Below are 21969 nucleotides of genomic sequence, written 5' to 3' on the forward strand. Positions count from 1 at the left end.
GCACAATGGAACTGACACCTCTAAATTGTGTACAGCAACATCCAGGGTAAATCTTAGCTCCAAAGATTAAAAACAAAAAGAGAATTAAAAGAAAAGAAGAAAGTAGAAGAGAAAAGAAGTGGTCTCTCCCTGCCCACGTGTGTATCTTGGTGCTGCACCATCCCTAGTTAGGAGGGAAGGTGGATGAAGGTGTGTGACAATCCCAGGGCCCTCCAGTGGCCGAGGAAGCAGATGGATTGCTTTGTCTGCTCCATGATGTCAGACTTTAAATGGTTTAATTACCAAAATTTTAATTATACAATGCAATAATACTTCTAAAAATGCAGTTACAGATTTATTGTGGTGCCTCAGTTCACTCTGTAGGGGTGGTTAGTGTTGGACTTTGGTCACATCTTTGGCTAAATATTTGAAAATTTTTTTTTTTGGTTCTCTCTCTTTTTTTTTTAATTTTGGTATCATTAATCTACAATTACATGAGGAACATTATGTTTACTAGGCTCTCCCCTTCACCATGTCCCCCCGACAAACCCCATTACAGTCACTGTCCATCAGCGCAGTAAGATGCTGTAGAATCACTACTTGTCTGCTCTGTGTTGCACAGCCCTCCCCATGCCCCCCCACATTATACATGCTAATTGTAAGGCCCCCTTTCTTTTTTCCCACCCTTATCCCTCCCTTCCCATCCATCCTCCCCAGTCCCTTTCCCTTTGGTAACTGTTAGTCCATTCTTGGGTTCTGTGATTCTGCTGCTGGTTTGTTCCTTCAGTTTTTTCTGTGTTCTTATACTCCACATATGAGTGAAATCATTTGGTACTTGTCTTTCTCCGCCTGGCTTACTTCACTGAGCATAATACCCTCTAGCTCCATCCATGTTGTTGCAAATGGTAGGATTTCTTTTCTTCTTATGGCTGAATAGTATTCCATTGTGTGTATGTACCACATCTTCTTTATCCATTCATCTACTGATGGACACTTAGGTTGCTTCCATTTCTTGGCTATTGTAAATAGTGCTGCGATAAACATAGGAGTGCATCTGTCTTTTTCAAACTAAGCTGCTGCATTCTTAGGGTAAATACCTAAATATTTAATTTTTAAACACATTTTCCTTTCAGCTAAAATGTGTACATGATGCTCTACTCAATATGGTCCTTGTTATTGTTATAATACTGTTCTTGCCCCTGCCTGTTGGGAAGCTTGTCTCCTTACTGAGAATGTAAGATGAGCCACTTCTTGCTGACGCTCCCTGTAGACCAGGTCTCATGCTGTGACTCCTGGCTGGGGAGCAGGAGGGGTGGTCTGGAGGACGTGGCATAAAACAGAAGTGGAATAGAATGGACAGCCTCTCCCTGGACCCTGCCCATCGTTTGTCAGGACCTGAGAATATCCATTATAACCATTCTGCTCAATCTGCTCGTTTGGAGTGAAGTCCGTCTTTCACACACTGTCTAAAGGAGATAAGGAATCACATTAAAATGTTTCAGGGGTAGCTTAGGTTAGAGATAAGAGCATGTTTCCGATCACGAAATGTTCATGGAACCGATAAAGCAATGGTCGGTGCTCCCCTCATATCACGGCGTGACCCCCCCAAAGGGGATCGTCCACAAGCCAGGGGGTCACCTGCTGTACTGATGTGTGCCTGGAGTGGGGAAGCAGTTGGCTGAAGGTCTTAATCTTTAAATAGCCATGTTCCTCTCAGGCAGGCCAGTGGCTTTCAGAATCCCGCAGGGAATGCCAATGTGGTCAACACAAGGAGGGCAGCGCCAGCCAGCAGAAGAGCAGCCAGGAGCCTGGTGGAGCGGCCGTGCAGGCCGGGCGTCCAAGGGGTCCCAACCGCGCGCGTCCTCATGGGCGCCAGTGTGCGGTCCCACTGGCTCAGGATGGCGTTTCTTGCTCCTGGCCACTTGCCGGGGCCCACCAGCCTGAAGTGGTAAGGGCTGCAGGGGCCAAAGAGGAACTGCAGGGCCAGCCTGGGATCCGTGAGCAACAGCCACGGGAGGCTGGGCTTGGCCCCGATGAAGGAGGTGAGCTCGTCCATGTAACTGATATAGTCCATCTGGATGGTCTCGCTGCTGCCGAACCTGCAGGTGGGGGTGGGGACATCACCGGGGGAATGGAGGCCCCAGGAGCCAGGAGATGCCCAGCGCCTACCTATCAGTGGGAGCAACACAGCCCCTTGGGTTGGGAGGGACCTAGCCTCATTTCTCCTGGACTTTGTAGTTTTCTCCAAAGAATTTGCAGACGCACCTCATTCGGGCACGCCCCAACCCTGAGACAGGCATTTTACCCCCACCTACAAGGGGGCACATGGCCCCTCACTCAGGTCACGGCTGCTGAGCAAATCACCGACAGAGGTGGCTAGTGGTCCTGACCGCCCCTCATTTCCCGAGTCATTTCATCTGCCTGCTTGAAGTCATCCTCCTGCATCTCAGAGGATTATTGGGCTAGAAAGCAGAAGTCCATCCCCATGCTCCCAAACTCTGCTGACTTCTCATCTCCTGGGGTCTCCTTTCTGAGACATCTGCAGGAGGCAGGGAGAGTCAGAGCAGGACTCGGCACCACGTCAGGGGCGAGGGAGATCCTTGATAAATAGGTGTCGCGTGGTGAATTTAGCTCACAGCTGTCACCCTAAGGACCTCACTCAGGACCACTTAAGACGAAAACAGTTCCAAGTGTTCGCAAATTCTGATTTTCCCAAGTAAATCCTAGACCCCCTTTATATAGGTGCTCTTACCATTTGAACTTTTTCTCCATTGTTTTATCAATATTGGCCATCATGTCTTTCACAGAAGGCAAAGTGCAAGTTCCTAAACAAGAGAAAGACCTAATAGTTAATTAAGTAATTTTTCTTCTTACTAATGAGTGGTGAATCACATCAGTGCCCCCGATGCTTCTGTCCCTGTCCAGCACAGTGAAGTCTTGGGCAAATGGGCAGGTGGTCATTTTGAGACAAACACCCTTGTTCCCAGGCTTCTCAGAACTGACCCCCGGTCACAGTGATTTAGGATCATCACCCACGCAGCGCTTCACGCAGCGCTTTCTCTTTGTACTTTTGCTCTTAAACCAGCTATTAAATGCTTAAAATCAGCTTCGGGGATTACATTCTAATCCCTCAGCTGTGTGTTTAAGAATGTTATCTAATTATAGCCTAAGGTTAATTGGCAATGCTTTTTTAAGATTTAAGGGAAAAGGATTTGTAGGAAATTAATCTGTTTTGCTAGAAAAGGGAATTCTAGCAGATGATACGGAATTCAGTGAAGCTCTGAGTGTCTCCCCAGACCACCGGCAGCTGGATGGGGTTGTGATCCAGCTCAAGTCCCCAGGACCCGGGGGCCCCATGATTCCAGCTTATTCTGGCACAGGTTTACAGAGTTCTCTGAAACTCAGACCAAAACATGTGTTTGTGCCCAGAGAGATTTCAAAGCTCGGGTGGTTTCTCTGGCAGTCGCCTTGGACAGAGCTGAACAGCCCAGATCCGGTTGCTCAAGTCCTACAGCGACTCGCCTGACCCCTGTTCCCCATGTCCTCGGGGGCAGGGTCACCGGAGCGGCCCCTGAAGTGGGGGGGGCCTCTTGCAGAGCTCAGAGCCCGTCCTGTCCTTGAGCAGATCGGGAGGAAGGCTGTGCTCAGCAGACCCCAGCTGCAGCCACTGGCTGCTCGTCTTGGCATCCCGGACCCCAAACTGGGCTGCTTGCCTTGACTCCCCTTCCCCCTGGGGCCGAACCTTAGCCTTGTACATCGATTCCCCACTGGTTGGGTCTCCCCCTCATCTCCTTTCTTCAGAGCCCGGCTTACATCCTTTGTCCTCACAGAGTTAGTGTCCTGCACTCTAATGCCAGCCGCCCCCAGCCTGAACCCTGAGCTCACACTTCCTGGGGGGAGTTTTGTGCCATCATGTTCCTGGCTGGTGCCTGAATGAGCAGCGTCACCCCACAACACTTCTCTGCCTGGCGACAGAGTGAAAGCGACCTGGGGGACCCTGACAGGACGGGCTGCAGTGATGTGGTGAGAGGTGGCTCAGGATGCACAACCTCCCATACAAAGGAAGGGCATTTCAATCCAGCAAGTCAAGGTGGCACTGGAAGCCTGAGATGGGGCTTCAGAGGAAGCAGCCCTGCTAGGCTCCCTCACCCGGAAGATTTATACCTGAGGGGTCAACCACATTTGCCATTAAACCTTGGCATCTCTGTGTGCCTCATCTGGGCCTGCGTTCCAACCTGGGCATGGGCTGAGCCCAGTGCCCGTCGCTCAAGGTGCTGCCTGCCTTCCTGTCCGACCCCAGCCAGGCTTGCTGTCTCCTCTTTCTTTCTAAATGCAGGGACTCAGCATCCTCTGCATTACCAGTGGGTCATCTGCACCCCTACGCCCTTCCTCCCAAGATCTCCTCCATGTCCTCATCCGACACAGGGCAGGCGGGACGGAGCAGGGGCCCCACTGCCTTTCCTGTGCTCTAAGGTTCTTGGACTATGGGTGGTTGAAGTTGGTTGGTTATTGGCTTGGAAACATCTTCCATTAGCCTTTCAAGCAACATCATACTGTTGAGTTTTGATCATAATTTTATAAAGTTGTCACGCACTTAAGACCAATGGCTCTGGTGTCTCCAGGTTTAATGAATGATCTGGGGTAACTGACAGCTCCATGAGGGACCCCTCAAATTATATCTTGTATGATTGCGTGGAATAGTCCAATGTGGTATGTTCTTAAATGCTTATAAAACATGTACCAAAAATATGGAATTATAGAATCTCAGAACTGGGTGGACCTGGAGGTGTCCCTTGTCAGGATCACGGTCTCCACAAGAACTCAAAGGCACTCTCATTGGCCTCCGTCTCACCACCAACGAGCTCTCGGTCCACTTACCCTTTATTACCTTTGCAGCCCAGCGAGCCTGCAGGTCAGCAGTGGGGATGGCAGCCCCAAGGGACTGGACAAAGCCAATCACAGCCAAGGTCGGCTTCTCCATGTGGGGGGGGAAGACGCCTTTGAACAAGGTGACCTCGTTGTTCCTGCTCTTGATGATGGAGTCATCGAGGAACGGGTAAGCAAAATTGTAGCCCGTGGCAAAGATGACAGCGTCGATGCCCTCAAACACGGTGCCGTCCTCGAACACGGCGGCCGTCTCCGTGAACTCTCTCACGTTGGGCCTGACGGACACAGCGCCGCACAGTATGCGGGACGGCAGCTCGTCGTTGAAGACGGGCTCCTTCCTCAGGGCTCTGCGCGGGAAACAGAGGCAACCGCTAGAACAGCATCTCCTCTTTGTTTTGTTGGTGCATAAAAGTTAATGAGCATTAGTAGTTATTTATAATAATTAACATACTTAATGGTATTCATTAATGAGGAAGGAGAAAACCTCTGTGGTTTTTTTCTGTGTCATGAAGCATCACCGGAATGGTCAAAGGACAAAACTGTTGTAAGGCGACATTGTGAAGTGACAGGAGTCACCCTTTGCTGATGCTCCTGTTTCCTGTGATCTTTCTCTCGTCCACAGATGTCTCCCCAAACCTGAGAACAGGAAGGCAGACCCTATCGCCTGTTAAAGCCTATAACGGGAAAACCCTACAGCCAGAATGCCTGGATATTAGAACTTTATCCTTTGTGGCTTATTAACTGTCAACCTTGGTCAAATTAAGGTTTCTTAGTTTCCAGTGCCCCATCTTTCTCATCTGGAGTAGCAGTGATGTCATACATACGTCAGGCCACTGGGAGACTACACAGTATAAAGAATTTGGCATAGCCTGGCATATAGACAGCGCCTAAATGTAAGCCACTATCTCGATACAGGGCACTCAGGAGGGGTCCTTGTGATGGAAGAGGGTCCAAAGGAGGAAGGAGGCCACAGGTGGGAAGGTGGCACCCCAGGGGGAGTCCCAGAGGCGAGGCTCCAGTCAGGGGGTGGGGACCAGGGGTGTATGTGAGGCCCCGAGAGGGCCCAGCGGCCTGGCTCTGTGCTCGGTGGGAGACGAAGGAGAGCTTCGATTATGGGTCACGCAGTAACGTCTCTGGTGAGCGCAGACACATCCCGACACAGGCGTGATGCGAATACTGCTGAAGGAAAGGCTTTGCCCTTGTGTGACCAGGGAGCCGAGACAGAGAGAGCAGAGTCCGTGGGGCAGGAACCCGATGGGACAGCCGGAGTGGATGGGATCCTGGTCAGAGGGAAGCTGGAATCGACTGGGCCAGGGCCTGCCGTTCATCTTAAACCAGCCGCACGGGCTTCCGCCACCCCCGTGGCTCCCATTGCTGCCTCGGGCTTCTGCTCAGGCTGCCAGCGGCTCCGAGCCCCTCTCCAGGGATCCACTCCCTCCTCATTCCACCCGCTGCTGCAGAGCGTTGGCAGAGCTGATGTTGCCTCCTTGATATGCTGTCATCCTCTTGTTTCCAGGTCGTCTGTCTCGATGCCTTTCCTGCCTACCTGGCTTCTCTGTCTCAGAGTCCCTTTTGAATCCTTCTGACCGCTAAGCACGCTGTGCCCTAGGACTCACCTTCTCCCTTCTGTCTCCTCCACCTCCACTCATTCTCCAAGAGGCGCCATCTAGGTGCATTCCTGAGGCGCCATCTGCATCTGACAAGCCCACCTTTTTCACGCACAGCTCGAATCTGTCTTCTGTCCCACTGCTGCTCAGCCTTCCCCTAGGCGGATGTCAGAGAAGCACGTCCAGTGTGACATGCGTAAACTTCAGCTCCTCCTGGGGCTTTCCCCAGCTCAGTAAATGTCATCGCCATCCTTGACCCTTGCTCACATCAGAAGTCTGAAAGGCACCCTTGACCCCTTCCTGTTCCCATGTCTGTTATCTGATCTAACAGGAGAACCTGTCTGGGTGTACCTTCAAACTATACTCCGAATCTGACCGCCTGTGCATGAGTGCTGCTAGTGATCCAAGCACAAGCCACCATCCCTCTCACCTGGATTTTGACAACAGCCTTTCAACCTGCTCTGGCTTCCACCCCCACTCGGGAAAGCCGAGTCCTAGCCATGGCCCACAGGCCCAGCGCCCCCTGGCTAGTTTGAGGTCTGGGTGCATCTGCTCTGTGCCCCCCTCTTTGCTCTAAAGAGAAGCCCAATGTGGTGACTGGACATGCCCAGCATGTCCCTGTGGAGGTGATGTCCTCGCTGCTTCCAGCTGGACTGGCCTCATGGCCATCTCCTCATGTCTGTTAGAGGTCTGCTTAAAGCCTGCTTCTCGCTGAGACCTCCGAGGCACTGTTCGGTCACCCTGGCCACACTCCCCATTTCCCTTACCTGCCTTATTGTCTCCTACACCACGCGCACTGCACTGTCTCCTGCCATTTATCTGACGTCTGTTTCCCACTGCTGGGAGGTGGGTTCCGTGAGGACAGGGTTTCTGCACGTTCACTGCTATGTGCACAGGGGCAATAACAGAGACAGCAAGTGCTTAGTAAACGTTTGCTGCATTAATGAGTTGACTTTGATGTAAGCAGTTTGAAAAGGCATTTCCCCCGCATGGCGGAGTAACTTCTTATCATGTTCCTGGCTTGGGGGCCATCAGAGAAGACAGTGAGGGCAGCAGGGGCTGCAGACCCCAGGCCGAGTAGCGGTGGGCACAGCTCGGGGGAGACCCGCCTTGCTCTCTTTTCAGTGAGCGACAGCGCGGGGCTGGGGCTGCAAGGGCCCTGGGCCTGCAGAGTGCGGTGTGTTCTGAACTGTGTCTGCTTCATGGCTGTGGGACTTCAGTGAAGTTCTAGGTCCTGGAACCTCCATTTTCTCTTCTCTGAAACAGGGACTGTGATGCAGCCCACCTCCTTGTGTGGTGAAGGCAGAAAGAGACGATGCAAGTCAGGGGCTTGCTGAGCAAGCCTGGGGTGTTTGCAGCGTGACCGTTACTGTGGCTTCCTCGGGGACCCACCCCTGAGGTTATGTTACTTCAGCTGTGCAAACTGGCCAGGACCTTGGTGGAGGGGGAAGCCAGCCCTAATCTCAGTGGCTCTTTGTCCTCTGAAATGTGAGACGCGGCTGCTTCATAAAACTACTTCGATTGTTTGCGGGATTTGTTAGGGTGTCGGTGCTGCAATAAAAGCCAGTGGGTGTATCACCTTCAACCCTGATTCTTACCCATTCAGAGGCATCAGGCCGTAGTTCTCATGCTTGAATCTCGCGTTCATTTGCTTCACATAAAGCCAGTTGGAGATGGCCGTGGGTAACGTGTTCTTGAGGAAGGTTTCAAATCGGGTGATGGACATCATGTCCCATGGGTAGCCATCGTCCCAGACCCGGCTCATCACCCAGGAGCCACTTCTGGAACTGATGATGACCTTAAAGAACACAAGGTCAGCCACGGAGCTGTGCCCATCGTGGGCGCCCCCGGCCTACCTTCAGGTCTGCTGATGGGCTGGGGGTAGGAAGGCCCAGCCTCTCAGCCCAACTTGGGACTATCCCAGCTTCACGGGGAGGAGAAGGGGGCTTCCTGACCTTTGCTAAGGGGTATGCATCCAGAGGGCACCCCAGCTCCCCGCACTGCAGCCTGCAGCTGAGGCCAGCCAGCCCGGCCCGCCCTGCCAGGCAAACCCTCCTGCTGTAATGGAATCCTCCCAGGGTCGGTGGCCAATGAGTGAACTCCACACTTATTTCCCTAGTGCTTCTCTGTGGTCATTGTCTCAAACAGCAGCTGTGACCCCCAAAGAGGCATTCCTGCCTAAACGCCCCCCACCACCTGAAGAGAAGAATCTTGGAATCAGAGACACGGCCCAAAGCATCCTGGCTCCTCACTGATGAGGCGACGGGGCAAGTCCCTTTACCTACCAGAATGTTCGGCTCCTTACCTGTAAAAGGGAGATAGCTGGCACCCACCACACCAGCTCTGAGTGAGGACCGACTCAGCATGAAAGCCCTCGCGATGCGGGTGACAGGCCCCTTCCCCTTCCATCCTGCTGGTCCCCAACCCGGTAGCTCTTCAGAGTGTTTTTTTTTTAATTTTAAGAATTTTTACATGTAATGGCATTTCCAAGTATTTCTTACAAGGGAAGCTAAGCAAGTAAAACAAGCTTGGGAGGACCGGAGATCTCTGAAACTGGCCTTTCCCACATGTACCACAAAGAATGAGCCTCTGTGAACCATGGTCTCATCCTGCCCATCCTTAGCTCAAGAAGCTGAAACGATTAACTGTGATTTATGGACAAATCCAAACTCTCTGGCCCGTGGCTCAGTTCCTCAAAGTACATGACGTGACCTTGCTTTCCTGTCTCAGCTCCTACGGCTGCTCTGCCCCCTGGGTCAGATCTGGCGTCCGGTCCGTCAGCGGCTCAGGGATTCAGTTTCCTCCATGACTTCCAAGAGGACAGTTGCTGTCCCAGCCCTCTGCTATCTTTTCTGTAAAATTAACAAAACCTAGACTGCTTTCGTCCTACAATCAGAGGAGCACATTCGGGTGCTGGCACTGGAGCACTGTGACGTGTCACACAGGCTGTGATTAGGAGCCCCATTCCACCGGACCATCCACACACTCAAGCCCAACTCTGCACGTCGCCGGGGCCGTTGTCCCTAAGGTGGCCCTTTGCTGCCCCATCAGCCACAGGACCTGTGCACATCCCTCCAGGACAGCGTCAGGTCTGCAGCCTTATGCGGCCCGCCGACCCGTAACAGCTTCCATTCCTGCATCACTTCTGCCCTGTATCCAGGGGCAGCTTTGCACTGTTGTTACACTTCCAACTTAACACTTAAAGTTACATTCGATTTATTTCGTATTGGTGGATTACTTTCTCAGATAGGTTTTACATTCCCTGAGGAGAGAGGCTGTGTACGTGGTCTCACCTCTGTGCCATCTAGTGTGGTGCTTTGAGCAGATAAATGGGACTGTGCTTTCATACCATGGCCCTGCCACCATCTCCCAGCTTCCCCAACAGTGACGCTGCTTCACAGCCTTCCTGAATCCTCTTCTGACGCTGGGCCCCTGTCTTGACTTCCAGCTCCCACCTTAACATCGTCAGCTGGAGAGCACTTTCCCTCCCTGCTGACGGAGCCCACCCGTCACCCACCCTCGGAGCCTGCACTTCCATCTTTACCAGCACTTGCATGGTTAGAAGTGGACAGCTGCGCATTTGCTTACTAACGCCTGTTTCCTACACCGGCCTCAGCTCCACAGCCAGCGTCCTGTGTGTTTGCTGGTCACTCTCCCTCCAGCCCCTGGAGGCAGGCCGGGCCCGGCACACAGCAGGCCCCTGGAGGTGGCCGAGGGAGGCTGGGTGCGTGCACGCGTGAGCACGGAACTTCACGCTGCAGGGATCATGTCCAGATGCCTTAACTCCTCACCTCACTCAGAAAGCACATCTATTTTTATATTTTACTGATAAGAAAACTGACATCTGGATGGACTGAAGGACTTTCTCAAGAGTGTCAGACTCATAACCGTGACCCTGAACCCTAAATTCTCAGAGAAACCAATCAGACACATTAGCCTCCACATGTCCTAAAGGAGGTTGTTGAAAGACAGCCTCACTCCTTTGCCACCCCAGGCTGCTCAAAGCCCCCTGTTGCTGGGGAAGTCGAGCTATGAAATACTATTTAGCATTTGTACAACAGAACCCCCCCACCCCCCCATTGCATCTTCCAAATGGTCCCTGTTTCTGTCCCTTTAGCAGACTGGGCAGTGGTACCTGCTCCGCCGTGTGGCTGAGCTCCGTGGCAATGTCACAGCCAGAGTTCCCCAGGCCGATCACCAGGACTCGCTTCCCCGCAAAAGCTCCTGGCCCCTTGTAGTCCCGGCTATGGAAGCAACTCCCTTTAAAAAGCTTTATTCCTGAGTGATAAGTGGGAGACACGTGAATCAATTTGATTTCCATTAAAAAGTGCTGCAGCTGAGCTTGTGGTGCATGTAGCCAAGTAATATGGATCCTAATGCTCTGGCTGGGCAGCTATCATAGAGCATATTTAATTTAATCTGTCCTTTATATCAGAAAAAGACATTATCAAGATACCCACTCACACCAGATGGGTGGACGGCAGCCTCAACTTCGGACTTACCTGGAAAGGACTCTTTTGGCAAGCTGGGGTACACGTGGTGTCCAGAGCAAACCATCAGAGCATCGAAGACGGCTGATCCTTTCTTTCCATCCTTCTGTGTGGTAACATCCCACCGGCCGGTGACGGAGAAATCATGACACTTGGTTACACTGGATACAAGTGTCTAAGAGAGATGCAGACAGCAGCCTTCTTTTCTATCCTAACATGCAGATTTGAGAACCACCTAATTGAACACTACGAAAAACACCCTTAATAGAAGCTCAGGAAAAATACTTATTATTAATAATTAGTAACTAATTAATTTTCAGTTTTAAATTGACTTAAAGTCTAGTGCAGTGCTTTTGAACAGATAAACGGGAATACATTTTCATGCCATTATATCTGTTACCATCTCCTGGCTTCACCGACTGTAATACCATGGTGCAAAATGGACCTGTGTTGGGTGCTAAACAAAATTTTAATAATAACTGATAAAGAAAAAATAACTATTATTACTAGTAATACTTAACTATCAAGGCTAATGTTACAAATTCAAAATTTCCTCAATATAAATCAAAACATAATTGGTGTATTTAACAACTACCTCCTAACCTATCTTCTCAGCCACTCTTATTAAATATTATTCTGATCTTAAGGTAAGAGACAGAGTCTTTATTCAGAGCAAAAGTTCTCAAATTTTAGTGTGTTTAAGGGTTACTTGGGAAACTTGTTTTACAGATTTCTGGGCTATATTCCCAGGTGTTCTGGGTCAGCCGGGCTGGTGGAGGGCATGAAAATCTGAACTTCTAGTAATATTAATGCTGCTTTGACTGTAACACTGACTGGAGTAAGTTATCAATAAGTATTCATTCACAACTGAATGGCATTTAAGCTTATAATTTTCACGGAGGTTTTGCTTCTTACAGGTATTGATATGTGGCATGCGAATTTTCATTCAGTCCTAAATAGTTTTAAGTTTCCATTGCAATAGGTTCTTTGACCCATAAGTTACTTAGAAAAAAAAAGAGTTTTTAATTGATAAGTTCATGGCTATTTTACATAAAAGTTAATGGCAGTTTGGTCTAAGAGCTATGTGTCATGTTTTATCAGTTTTCCTTGTATTCTTGAGAAGAATGTACATTCGCTAAGTGTAGGATCAGAGAGGCCACACATTAAACATGATGACAAATAAGAAAGATGCTGAAAGGAATAAATGAAGAATTTCCCATATTTAAACCAAAAACTAATTTCTGGTGACATCTTACCTTAAATTGTATGTATTTCAGTAGGTTTTTCTCCTTGGCAAATGCAGTGATGTATTCCTGGAGCTGGCTGTGGTGCATGAAGTTGGGGAAGTGGTCAGGAAATGGGAAGTCCGGGAAACACATCATCTCTTTAGAAGAGTTTGTGAAGACTGAGCGGTAGATGCTGGCCCTGCCCTCTTCTGCGTGGTCCTGCGAATGCACAGTTTCAAAGGGAAGAGGGCTTGTAAATGTCTGTGCTTACCAGCGTCAGGGCTGGTTCCAAATAACCATCATTTGTTCTGAGTTGCTCTTACCCACAAATAAATTCAGTAAGATGAGGCATAAATTAACCTCACTTAAACAATTTGATGCTAATCAAAGGAACTTAGAGTATGGAAGGATATACCTTTCTTAACTTCTTTTCTAAGGGGAAACCAATTTCAAATTTCATTGTGTCCCTTCAGGATGTAACTAGAATCGTTTTATTCCTGTAAACCTTTAAGTGTAATGATGGATAGTTCCCTAAAATTTAACCTTGCATGATTTCCATGTGTGAACTCATGGAGATGGATAAACAAAATGTGGTATTATATGCACAGTGGAATATTATGCAGCCTTAAAAAGAAAAAAAAATTCTGATACAATCTCTGATACAGTTTACCTTTAAAGATGTTATGCTAAATGAAACATGATCATCACAAAAAGACAAACCCCGTGTGAGTCCTCTTATGTGAGGTACTCAGAGTCACCAACCCCTGGGGACAGAGGAATGGCGATTGCTTGGGGGAAGGAGAATGGGAAGTTAGCATTTAGTTGGCAGAGACTAGGAAGATTTTTCAAAGTTCTAGAGATGGATGATGGTGTGATTCTACAATGAATGAGCTTAATGCCACAGACCTGTATACTTTAAAGTGGCTAAATGGTAAATCTTTACTGTCTTGAATTTACTACAATAAAAAAATCTCCTTTAACATATTATGAATTTGTTCCGGTGGATCAAATCATATTTTATTATGTACCTAGGTCAGAGAGAACTTTGGTTATGTTCAGAATAGTGTTTTTCAAATATTTTTTACCACAATCCATAATTAGTAACATATTTTATATTGCACCTCAGTACACACACACACAATGGAAACAATTTTTATGAAAGAAATCATATTCAGACACTTGTGTTGCACTCTGATATTTTCTGTCCATTCCATTTAAAAGCACAGATTGATTCATTAATTTATTCACAGCACACTGTTGGATTATAATCTCCAGTTTGAAAAGCACTGGCTTTAGGGAAATGGAAGGTTGAAGTTCAGGGACTGGGTAAGGAGAAAGGGGAGTAAAGGCAGATGGGGGTGATGGCGAATCACCCGAATCCTAAACTTTATTCTTCAGGCTGGAATCTGGGGATCGACATGACCTCATAGTGGACAGGTTGCCGGGGATGTCGAGAGCAGACCCTGTGTGAAATCAGAAGCTGAGCTGGGTTGGGGAGGTTGACACTGGGCCAGAAGCAGTGCTCGCAGAGAGGACGACCTCAGCTCTCCAGGGCCCAGCCAGTCTGAACTGGACTTAGCTGTCCCCAGGTGCTCCCACCTGGGGTGTGGAAATTGTCTGAGATTCTTCAGGGTGGTTTACCAGACTTGCCACGGAGGGGCTGAGTGGCATTTCAGGAGAGCTGCAGAGATCACATGGGTCAGGGGCTGCGGTTTCTCTCAGGTTCCCAAAGACCCGTGATTACTGAGAAAGGAGCTGTAGCACCCGTCAAACACATCATTTGTGACTGCTCTGCTTTTTGAACTTAATGCCATAGACATCTAACTGGTCCTGTCAGTGTTACAGTGCATGTCAGAGCCCCATTTATAGATTCTTTAAGTTGATCATATAGGCAGTTCATAAGAGAATGGCTATAGAGTTCATAATTGCATTTGCAAGTACAAATTTTGGGGGAACTGGGCAGCAAGGTGCCAAAGCCTGCTGACCTATGGAAGCAGCTTTATTTTTTCTGATTGCAGCAGTAACCCAGACTTCTGATGAAACTCGACAGATTAAGTGTACACATTTAACTCTTCTTTATTTCAAAATCTCACCAGAATTACTGTAAATGTATCAGAGGTGTATGAACCCACAAGGGGAAAAGAGAGGGAAAGGTGAAAGCAAGCAAGAGATGCAATAATGTTTTGGAGGACAGAACAGGTGGGTAAGCGGCTCACACAAACGTGTGAGTGACAACAGGCCTTATGATGGAAGAAAGCCTAGCACTAAACCTGAATCTAGTCCAATGGGAATCTGGGTCACGTGATGTCGTAAGTCATTCAGGGGCTGTAGTCTCCTACTTCACAGGGATGATTCCTCAGAGAACAACTGGATAATATGCTCTGATGGTCTAAAACGAGGGAATAAGCTAAATCATAGGCAGGTAAGGGCCCCAGAAACAGGGTCACCCCAGTGACAGTGGCCTGGGTGAGCAGAGGAAGGCGATATGGAAGAATGTCTTTAGAAGATGGTTCAGAGATGGACGCAGCGGGCGGGATGCCTGGTGGGTTTAAGTATATCGAGAGGAGAGTCACAGTTCTGTGGGAGTGCGTGGGCGATGCATTAGAGAAACTATCTGTAAAGTTACGCAAATCAAGTCCCCTTGTTTTTTCAGTTTCTGGAGTCTGATGGCTTCTTCCCCCACCTCCAAGGTCTTAGCAGAGCATCTTCAGATCCCTGTCTGCTGAGGTGACCACATTGCCTTTCTCTTCTGTTTCTGAGTGTCCCCCTGCCCTCACGTCCCTCTTAAGGGTAGATGTTAGGCATTTGGGACCCACCCAGACAGTCCAGAAGAATTTCATTGTGTCAAGATTCTTGATCATAAACTACAAATATCCATTTTTCTCATTAGGAACATCTACAGGTTTCAGGGATTAGGACCTGATACCTTTTGGGGGCATTTTTCTGTTGCTCAGCCTGCCACAGTCCACCATTGGTCCTGAAGCCTCACATCTGTCTCCAGTGAAAGATGCATGCACCGCACCCCAATGTCCAGAGCCCCAATTTACTGCAGCTCATGTGCATCACCAGCTCAAAAGCCCCATATCTCATCACCTGAATTATCTAAGTCAGGTGTGGATGAGACGCTGGGCAGGATCCATCCCAAAAGAAAGTTCCTCTCCATCCATGAGCCTGTGAAACTAGAACACCAGTTGTCTTCTTCCAAAATACGACGGGGCAGGCAGAGGACTCCAGTTACTGATATTCTCCTTCCGAAAGGGAACGTGGAAGGCAGGAGCCCCCTGCCAGGCACCCTGAAGTCCAGCCTGTAAATCTCATCGGGTTTCGAGGCCTGAGAGCAGCAGACTGAGTCCTAGGGCTTCAGCCCCGGGGCTGGTCTTCCTCTTGCCTTCAGGGCAGTAACGCCTGTTTGCAGCCCAGTGGTTTCAGTCTGTGGTGCCAGGTTCAAAGTTTAAAGCCTCCCTCAGGCAGCAAGACTGCAGCTGCTCTCAAAACCTTTACAGTCAGTATCTGCCTCAGCAATGTTTGCAAAGTAAGTTTGAATACAGAGGTGGGTAAGATCACCGAGTGGAGGACCTGCCGGCTCAGCAGACCACCTGCAGGAAGGGCACTCGGTGGCACAAAGGACTTACAAGCTCAGGCTGGAGAGACAGGCCCCTTGGACTGCGGGCTAGTCTTCACCATTTACCAATTGTTTTCCTTTTTTTATTAAGCTTCAGATTCATTTGTAAAAGGGACAACCTCATACCTGGCTTAGAGAATTATTATGCAGATTAAATGGGGGAATGTGTTTGGCATATAGAAAGTGCTCAACAAGCATTGCCAGGGCGCTGACCTGAAGCCCTGTTAACATGTTCCAGGGACACCAGGCTCCATGGCGTTACACAAGCTGCCTGGAGTCCAAGGGTTCCTGGCAGCCTAGAGAATACTAATGCTTCTCATCTTTAAACGTTTAATGGGCTGTCACAGAGGGTCTCCTTAAACACAAGCTTATTACATAAGATATAATACTAAATTTTCATTAGAGGAGGAAATGGTGGCTTAAAAGGGGTATTGATCTTCCTAACTTTGCCTATATGTTAAGAGGCTATCAGAAGACGGGGAAGGAGACAGGTGGAAGTAGGCTCAGCCAGGCGGTGTTCCTAAGGATGGAGATGCTGGCGGGGCACAGGGAAGCCCCATGGCTGGGGAGCCTGCCAGGCAACCCCAGGAGTGGTAGAAGGGTGTGTGGTGCGTGCCCAGTGACAGGGCCCCTGTCATAAATGCACGGACACAGGGGACACTGAAGGGCTTCGGATCAGTGCGTCCACTCCAGGCCTCCTCCTGTGGCTGTCTTGCTAATTAGATGCTTTCTGCAAGTCTAAACGCAGTATCTGAGACCTTGAACCTGTGGTCTGATCCCCTCAAAGGGCACCTCAAGAGAAGAAGGGGGGAGCCACAGGGCTTCGAGCGAGGAGCTCGCCTGGCTGTGCTACAGACTTGCGAGCCGGGCTCTGGACCCAGGAGCCCCTGAATGGTCTCCGGGGGTGGTCACCTCCGCGTCGCCCTTGGGCTCCTTGCTGCTCGGCTGACCCCGGATTCTCTTTCCAACCTGCTCCTGGGGCCGTGCCTGGCAGGCCCCCCGGCTACAAAGGCTGGGAACTGCCTGGCTGGCTGTGCCCCAGCACCACGTGCCCACCCACTTCCCGCTCCCCCGCAGGGACGGCCACTCACCGAGAACCTCCACAGCCCCCCGACGTCCTCGCCCCGCTCGAAGCAGGTGGGCTCCAGGCCCTCCTCCAGGCAGCTGCGGATGGCGGCCAGGCCGCTGACGCCGGCCCCCACGATGGCCACACGCTTCCCCATGTCGCCTGTGGGAAGCCCAGACAGCGTGTCCAGCAGCCCTACTGCTGAAAACTCAGTTTTTCATCACTCTTTGGCTTAAGAAAAACAACTTTTGCACCAAGACAGCAACACTTAGAAAAAATAGATCAGAACCCCTCTTAGTCATCTAATGAATTTTCCATTGCTGATTCCTGAAAGAATGTTTTGTTCCCCCAAAGCAGCCACTTGTTCACAGTCCGCTTTCCAAAAGCGAAGAATCTGGGTGGACTTTTGTCCTTTACTTTCTACCAGACAGTGAATAGAGAAAGAAAAGGAACTTCACAACTAAAAAACACATACACACGCCTAGCCCCACACGTGTATGTACGCAGGAATGAGGCCGAAGAGTGTGTTTACGTGTGTGTACAACACGCATAACAAAAACACACCCCTTTCCACACCCGACAATCTTCTGCACCTTCTCAATTAAGAAGAAATGCCTCTTTATATTGAAATGACTTCTTCCAGGCAGCTGCCACCCCTAACTTTCATTCTCTTAAAAAAAATTGCATTTTTTCATCTTTTCCTGTTCTTGACAGTATCTTCAGGCCCTCCTATTACTTCTCTGTCTGCTTTGTCCATCGGTCTTTTCTTTGTAGACAAAAGCCACAGAGGTATGCAGAGAAGTAGGCTCGAAGATAGACTCAAGCTCCTTAATTCTCGGAGAAAAGCTCTTTTGTCCTGACTCATTGAGCCCCCCTCTCCCCCTCCCGGCCCACCGCCTCCCTCTCGGCCATTACTAGGGCGTCCCTGCGGGTCCCTACCTTTCTGCTGCCTTCCCTCCCGTGTGGGTAGGTCCTGTCTGGGTGCTGCGGACCGTGTGCACTACGGTGCTTTCCCTGAACCAATACTCCGGAGGGGATCTCTGGGAAGTGGGAGGGGCTGCCTTAAAGGGGCCTCATCTCGTGGTCCCTGGACGGTGACCTGCAGCACTCCCGGCCGCTGGTGACCCGGTGCCAGTCCTGAGCCCAGCGCCTGCTTCCCCTTTAGCCACGGGAAACCCAGCCCACGGCACTCAGTCCTGCATGCGTGGCCTGGGGGACAGGGCTTCTCCCAGGACCTGCTGCGGTTTTTGGCCCTGTTTCATTGTGTGTTACTTCGAAGTTTACCTATGTCACTCATTCCTGACCCTCTGGTGGGCTTCTCATCGTGGCCTCTGGCCTCTGGACCTAGTGGCTTGATTGCTTAGCTGAGACATCCCAGCGGGGAGGCTTTTCTCCTCTTTCTCTTCCTGCCCTTTCTTTGACCTCTATGGTCAGAGGTCGGGATTTCTCAAATTCATATTTCTTCAGTTCTGGGAACTTCTCTGTCCTGAAATAAGCTGAAATTTCCTAAAAATTGTTTCCCTACCAGCCATATTCCTGTATCGCCTAAAATTACAGCACTTTGATATTTCACCAGGGACGGAGTCCCCTCATCACACAGGTGATACTTTACACAAACGGCACGCGTTTAATTCTGGGGCAGTTGCCTCTGCATCTCTGTACATGAAATGCTCGTTGTAAAGTGAGGTGGCTGGTGAGTCAGGGAGACTTTGAATCTTGGTTCTGTCGCTTCCAGCTGTGTGACTTTGGGCAAACTATTCAGGTTTTTCAGTCATAGGTTTCTTCACTGATAAATGGGGATATGACACCCTATCTGTCTTACTCTTGCAAGGATTTGAGGATATGTTGTGTGTACACACATATTCACACACTTACACGCATATGCAAACCCAGCCCATAGTTGGCAATTACCAAATGGTAAATGTGGGTTGTTTGTAGAAAGAAAATTCTTTTTAAATCACAGGTTCATTAAATTTTCCAGGGCTGCAGCTCAGACCACATGATTTCATCTCCTCTCATCTCATGTCAGGCTCTTTTTTAGTTTTTCACGCTGCACAGACCGCAGAGCAGGGAGAGGTCGGGGCGGTTTCCTCAGGAGGTGGGACGTTCCTCTGCCTTATTGCCGAAGGACTAAGGGGACACCCAGTTCCACCACGGCCTCTGATGCCGTCCACTCCTGCAGGAGGCGAGAGGGCTGCTCCCCACTCCCACCTTCATGGGAATATGTTCCCTCAGTGGCAGACATGTCTCCTCGCCCCCTTTCTGTGCTGCTTTCCTTGCTGCAGCTTTCTATGAAGTCCTGTTTCACTTTCCAGTCACACACCTGGTCAGGGAGGCCGCTCCTGCTTTGTGTCCATCCTCCCCACTCTCTGAGGCTGGGGCAGGCCCAGGCTGGACAGAGCACAGGGGCACTTGAGCCAGAGGGTGGGGCGCCTCAGGGGGATGGTTTGGGCGGGTCCTAAGTTACTCTTAACTGCCTGTCCCTGTCCTTGGGCAGCTCTCCCCTCCTGGGGCTTGTAGCTTGGAGGCCCAGGCATCGGGTGGCAGCTTCCTGGAGTTGAGCACTAAGATGCCTCACTCTGGCCACCAGTCCTTGTCTATTCCTGTCCCTCTACTGTGCAGAAGAGGCACCCGTGCAAGCTTGCAAAGAGTCGCCCCCCCCCCCGTATGCACCCAGTGGATCCGCTGCCCCCTTCCAGGCACGGGTTTTGATCTGGGGTCCACAGACTTCTGCAAAGGGCCGGGGGGCTGGCGTTTTAGCTTTGTGACCTCACTGTCCACAGCAGCTGCTCGCCTCTGCTTTTGTCACGGGAAAACAGCCACTGACAGTATGTGAATCAGTGTGCAAGACTATGTTCCAATAAAACTTATTTAAAGACACTGAAATTTGAATTTCCTATAATTTTCATGTTATAAAATATTATTCTTCTATGGATTTTTCCCCCCAATCATCTGATAGGTGAAAGTCATTCTTGGCTTGCAAGTTGTACAAAAACAAACAGGGCCAGATTTGGCCACAGGCCTTCCTTAGAGGGAACCTGTTATTTCAGAGAACCGCCGTTCCCGGGCTCGAGTCTTCTGTGAGGCCATCTTAATGCAAGGCTCCCAAGTACGAGCAAATAGTCATGTTTTCAAGGAATTCCCTAGAGAAGAGGATTTCCAAAGGATCGTGCCTCTTGTAAATTCACTTTGCCTGGCCTGGCGGACACTCCTACCCACTTTGAAACAAGGGTAGGGGCGGGATTACCCTCCGCGTGGTGGAGGCGTGGCTGGGACTCTGCACAATGCTCTCCAGGACCTTCACATGATGGGTCCCGCCTGCCCTCTTACCTCATGCTGTGCACAGATCATGAATCTCAGTGGGCAGCAGCAAGGACCACAAATGATATAAAGTCAGAGTTTAAAAGTCCAACAAAATGAAGGCAAATCTGAGTCAAACAAGCCCTTAGCTGACAAGTCCTACTCTTAGGGAAAGTCCCTCAAGATCCCTGGAATCCAGGACGCTGTCTGGATCCTGCTTTATGGGACCACTGGCTTCTATCACTGCGCATTCATATGTAAACGTGCGTGAGTTAACGGAAGCAGAGCTAACTTTCTAGTTCCAGACATGTTTCAGGTCCGAGGCAGGGTGCTGTTGAAGGGCAAATGTAGGTGACAGGGAAAAATTTACAAGGACAGCAGTCTAGTCCAGGCAGCTCCCTTCTGCTTCTCAGCAGAAACAACAGAACGCTCCCTTGATTCCTGCTCTGCCGGGCGCTCACTCCCTAAACTCACTCCCCCTTGCCTGCTTGCTTGCTGTGCATGTAGAAATGTTGCAGGTAAGGAAACAGAAAGATATATATTGCTCCCCTTGCCTTTGTTTGGGGCTCAGACCTTGGGAGATGACTCCCCTCTGAGCCCGCCGGTGTGACATAAACCTCAGCACTCCAAGACCTCCCTCTGGGTGCTGCTTGGTTCTTCCTTCAGCGACCCAGCCCAGGTTTTTCAAGTTTTTCTGTAACATAGGGAAGATTTTTTTCCTTCGCTAGAGAAGCGTTTGGCACCTACACAGAAAAGGCATCCATCTCACAGGTGGCCCATTATCTGAATTATCCCGAGAAGGTAACTAAGTGACTTACACCTGGCAGCTGCCCAAGTGGGGCAGAGCTAAGGAGGGGTGATCTGCCTGCGGCACCCAGGGGTGAAGGAATCAAGTCAGACTCTGCGGAAAGCAATGAAGATCCAGGCAGCAGAGCTAAGAAGAGCCTGAGTCCAAAGGGCAGGAGTGGGGACCCAGGAGAGAAATAGGTTCAGAGACAGATGCAAATGGAAGAGATCGGAAAGGGGTCATGAGCAAGTGGAGAAGGTCCTGGAAGACAATACTAGTGAACGAAATGTCTATGTACTGCTTCCCCTGGCCAGTCGGTGTGTGTGCTGTTCTGGCTGCGAGATGCCAGGAGGAAGCCCCGCGTGGCAAGGGTCTGCGTGATGGACACGTCACAGACAAACCAAACTAGCTGCTAAATACATAAAGCAAACAACTATGGATCCAAGACAACTTGATTTAAAAATGCAGACAAAATTCATTGGAAATTGTCAAAATAACTGTCCAAATTGTTATTTTCTAATAAAAAAGTAGATAAGTGAGGGCACAGAGGGACTGAATATCACAAATCAGTAATTGGACTACATATGGTGTGTGTACTATGTACATAAATGTGCATACATCTTTGTAAGAGGGTATTCACATTTAACAAAGTACATTCATGAAACATAAACCTTAATCAGGCCCTGGACCTCAAAAAAAGCCTTAACACATTTTTTTAAGGTAGTGACTTTTACAGGCCTTATGGCCTGTGAATAAGCCAATAATTACATCCTTAAATGGTTCTTTTATCCTGAGTTATTCTAAACAGACTTTGACAGTTTCCTCAAAGGGTGTGCTTTCCAAACGAGCCATCTTGGAGTGAGTCTCCGAGTCTGAGATTGACTCACAATCCGAGATGACCGAGAGCCCATGGCTAAGAAAGGGGTCAGAGCGTGTTTGTGGGTCAGAAGCTCACTGTCTTGCACGACGGCTTCTGTTTTCTCTGTGCCGGGGGAAGCAGAGTCG

At 49.7% G+C, this 21969-nt stretch overlaps 1 protein-coding gene across 3 annotated transcripts; it reads right to left on the reverse strand.

Moving 5' to 3' along the window:
- Positions 1–270: 270 nt before the first annotated feature.
- On the reverse strand, positions 271–17966 carry FMO3 (flavin containing dimethylaniline monoxygenase 3). 3 transcript variants are annotated; one of them, XM_036901060.2, is made up of 9 exons: positions 17817–17966; positions 16903–17039; positions 12220–12408; positions 10976–11138; positions 10609–10751; positions 8072–8271; positions 4858–5213; positions 2732–2804; positions 271–2078 (listed from the first exon to the last, which is right to left on the reverse strand). In XM_036901060.2, exons 2-9 carry the CDS (start codon positions 17032–17034, stop codon positions 1712–1714), a joined length of 1623 nt encoding a protein of 540 aa, XP_036756955.1. In that variant the 5' UTR covers positions 17035–17039; positions 17817–17966; the 3' UTR covers positions 271–1711. The 3 variants fall into 3 exon arrangements, with proteins under 3 accessions (XP_036756955.1, XP_036756964.1, XP_036756974.1); XM_036901069.2 differs by lacking the exon at positions 17817–17966 and adding an exon at positions 17454–17738; XM_036901079.2 differs by having other exon boundaries at positions 1880–2078; positions 4868–5213.
- Positions 17967–21969: the final 4003 nt, after the last annotated feature.

Source organism: Manis pentadactyla, chromosome 19 (genome assembly GCF_030020395.1).
Source record: "Manis pentadactyla isolate mManPen7 chromosome 19, mManPen7.hap1, whole genome shotgun sequence".
Classification (NCBI taxonomy): Eukaryota; Metazoa; Chordata; class Mammalia; order Pholidota; family Manidae; genus Manis; species Manis pentadactyla.

Coding starts and splice junctions, on each gene's coding strand:
- FMO3 (XM_036901060.2), bottom strand. CDS start 17,034: ATGGGGAAGCGTGTGGCCATCGTGGGGGCCGGCGTCAGCGGCCTGGCC. Junction 8,272..10,608: donor TCAGCCACACGGCGGAGCAG/GTACCACTGCCC, acceptor GTGTTCTTTAAG/GTCATCATCAGTTCCAGAAG. Junction 2,079..2,731: donor ATGGAGAAAAAGTTCAAATG/GTAAGAGCACCT, acceptor CCCCACCTGCAG/GTTCGGCAGCAGCGAGACCA.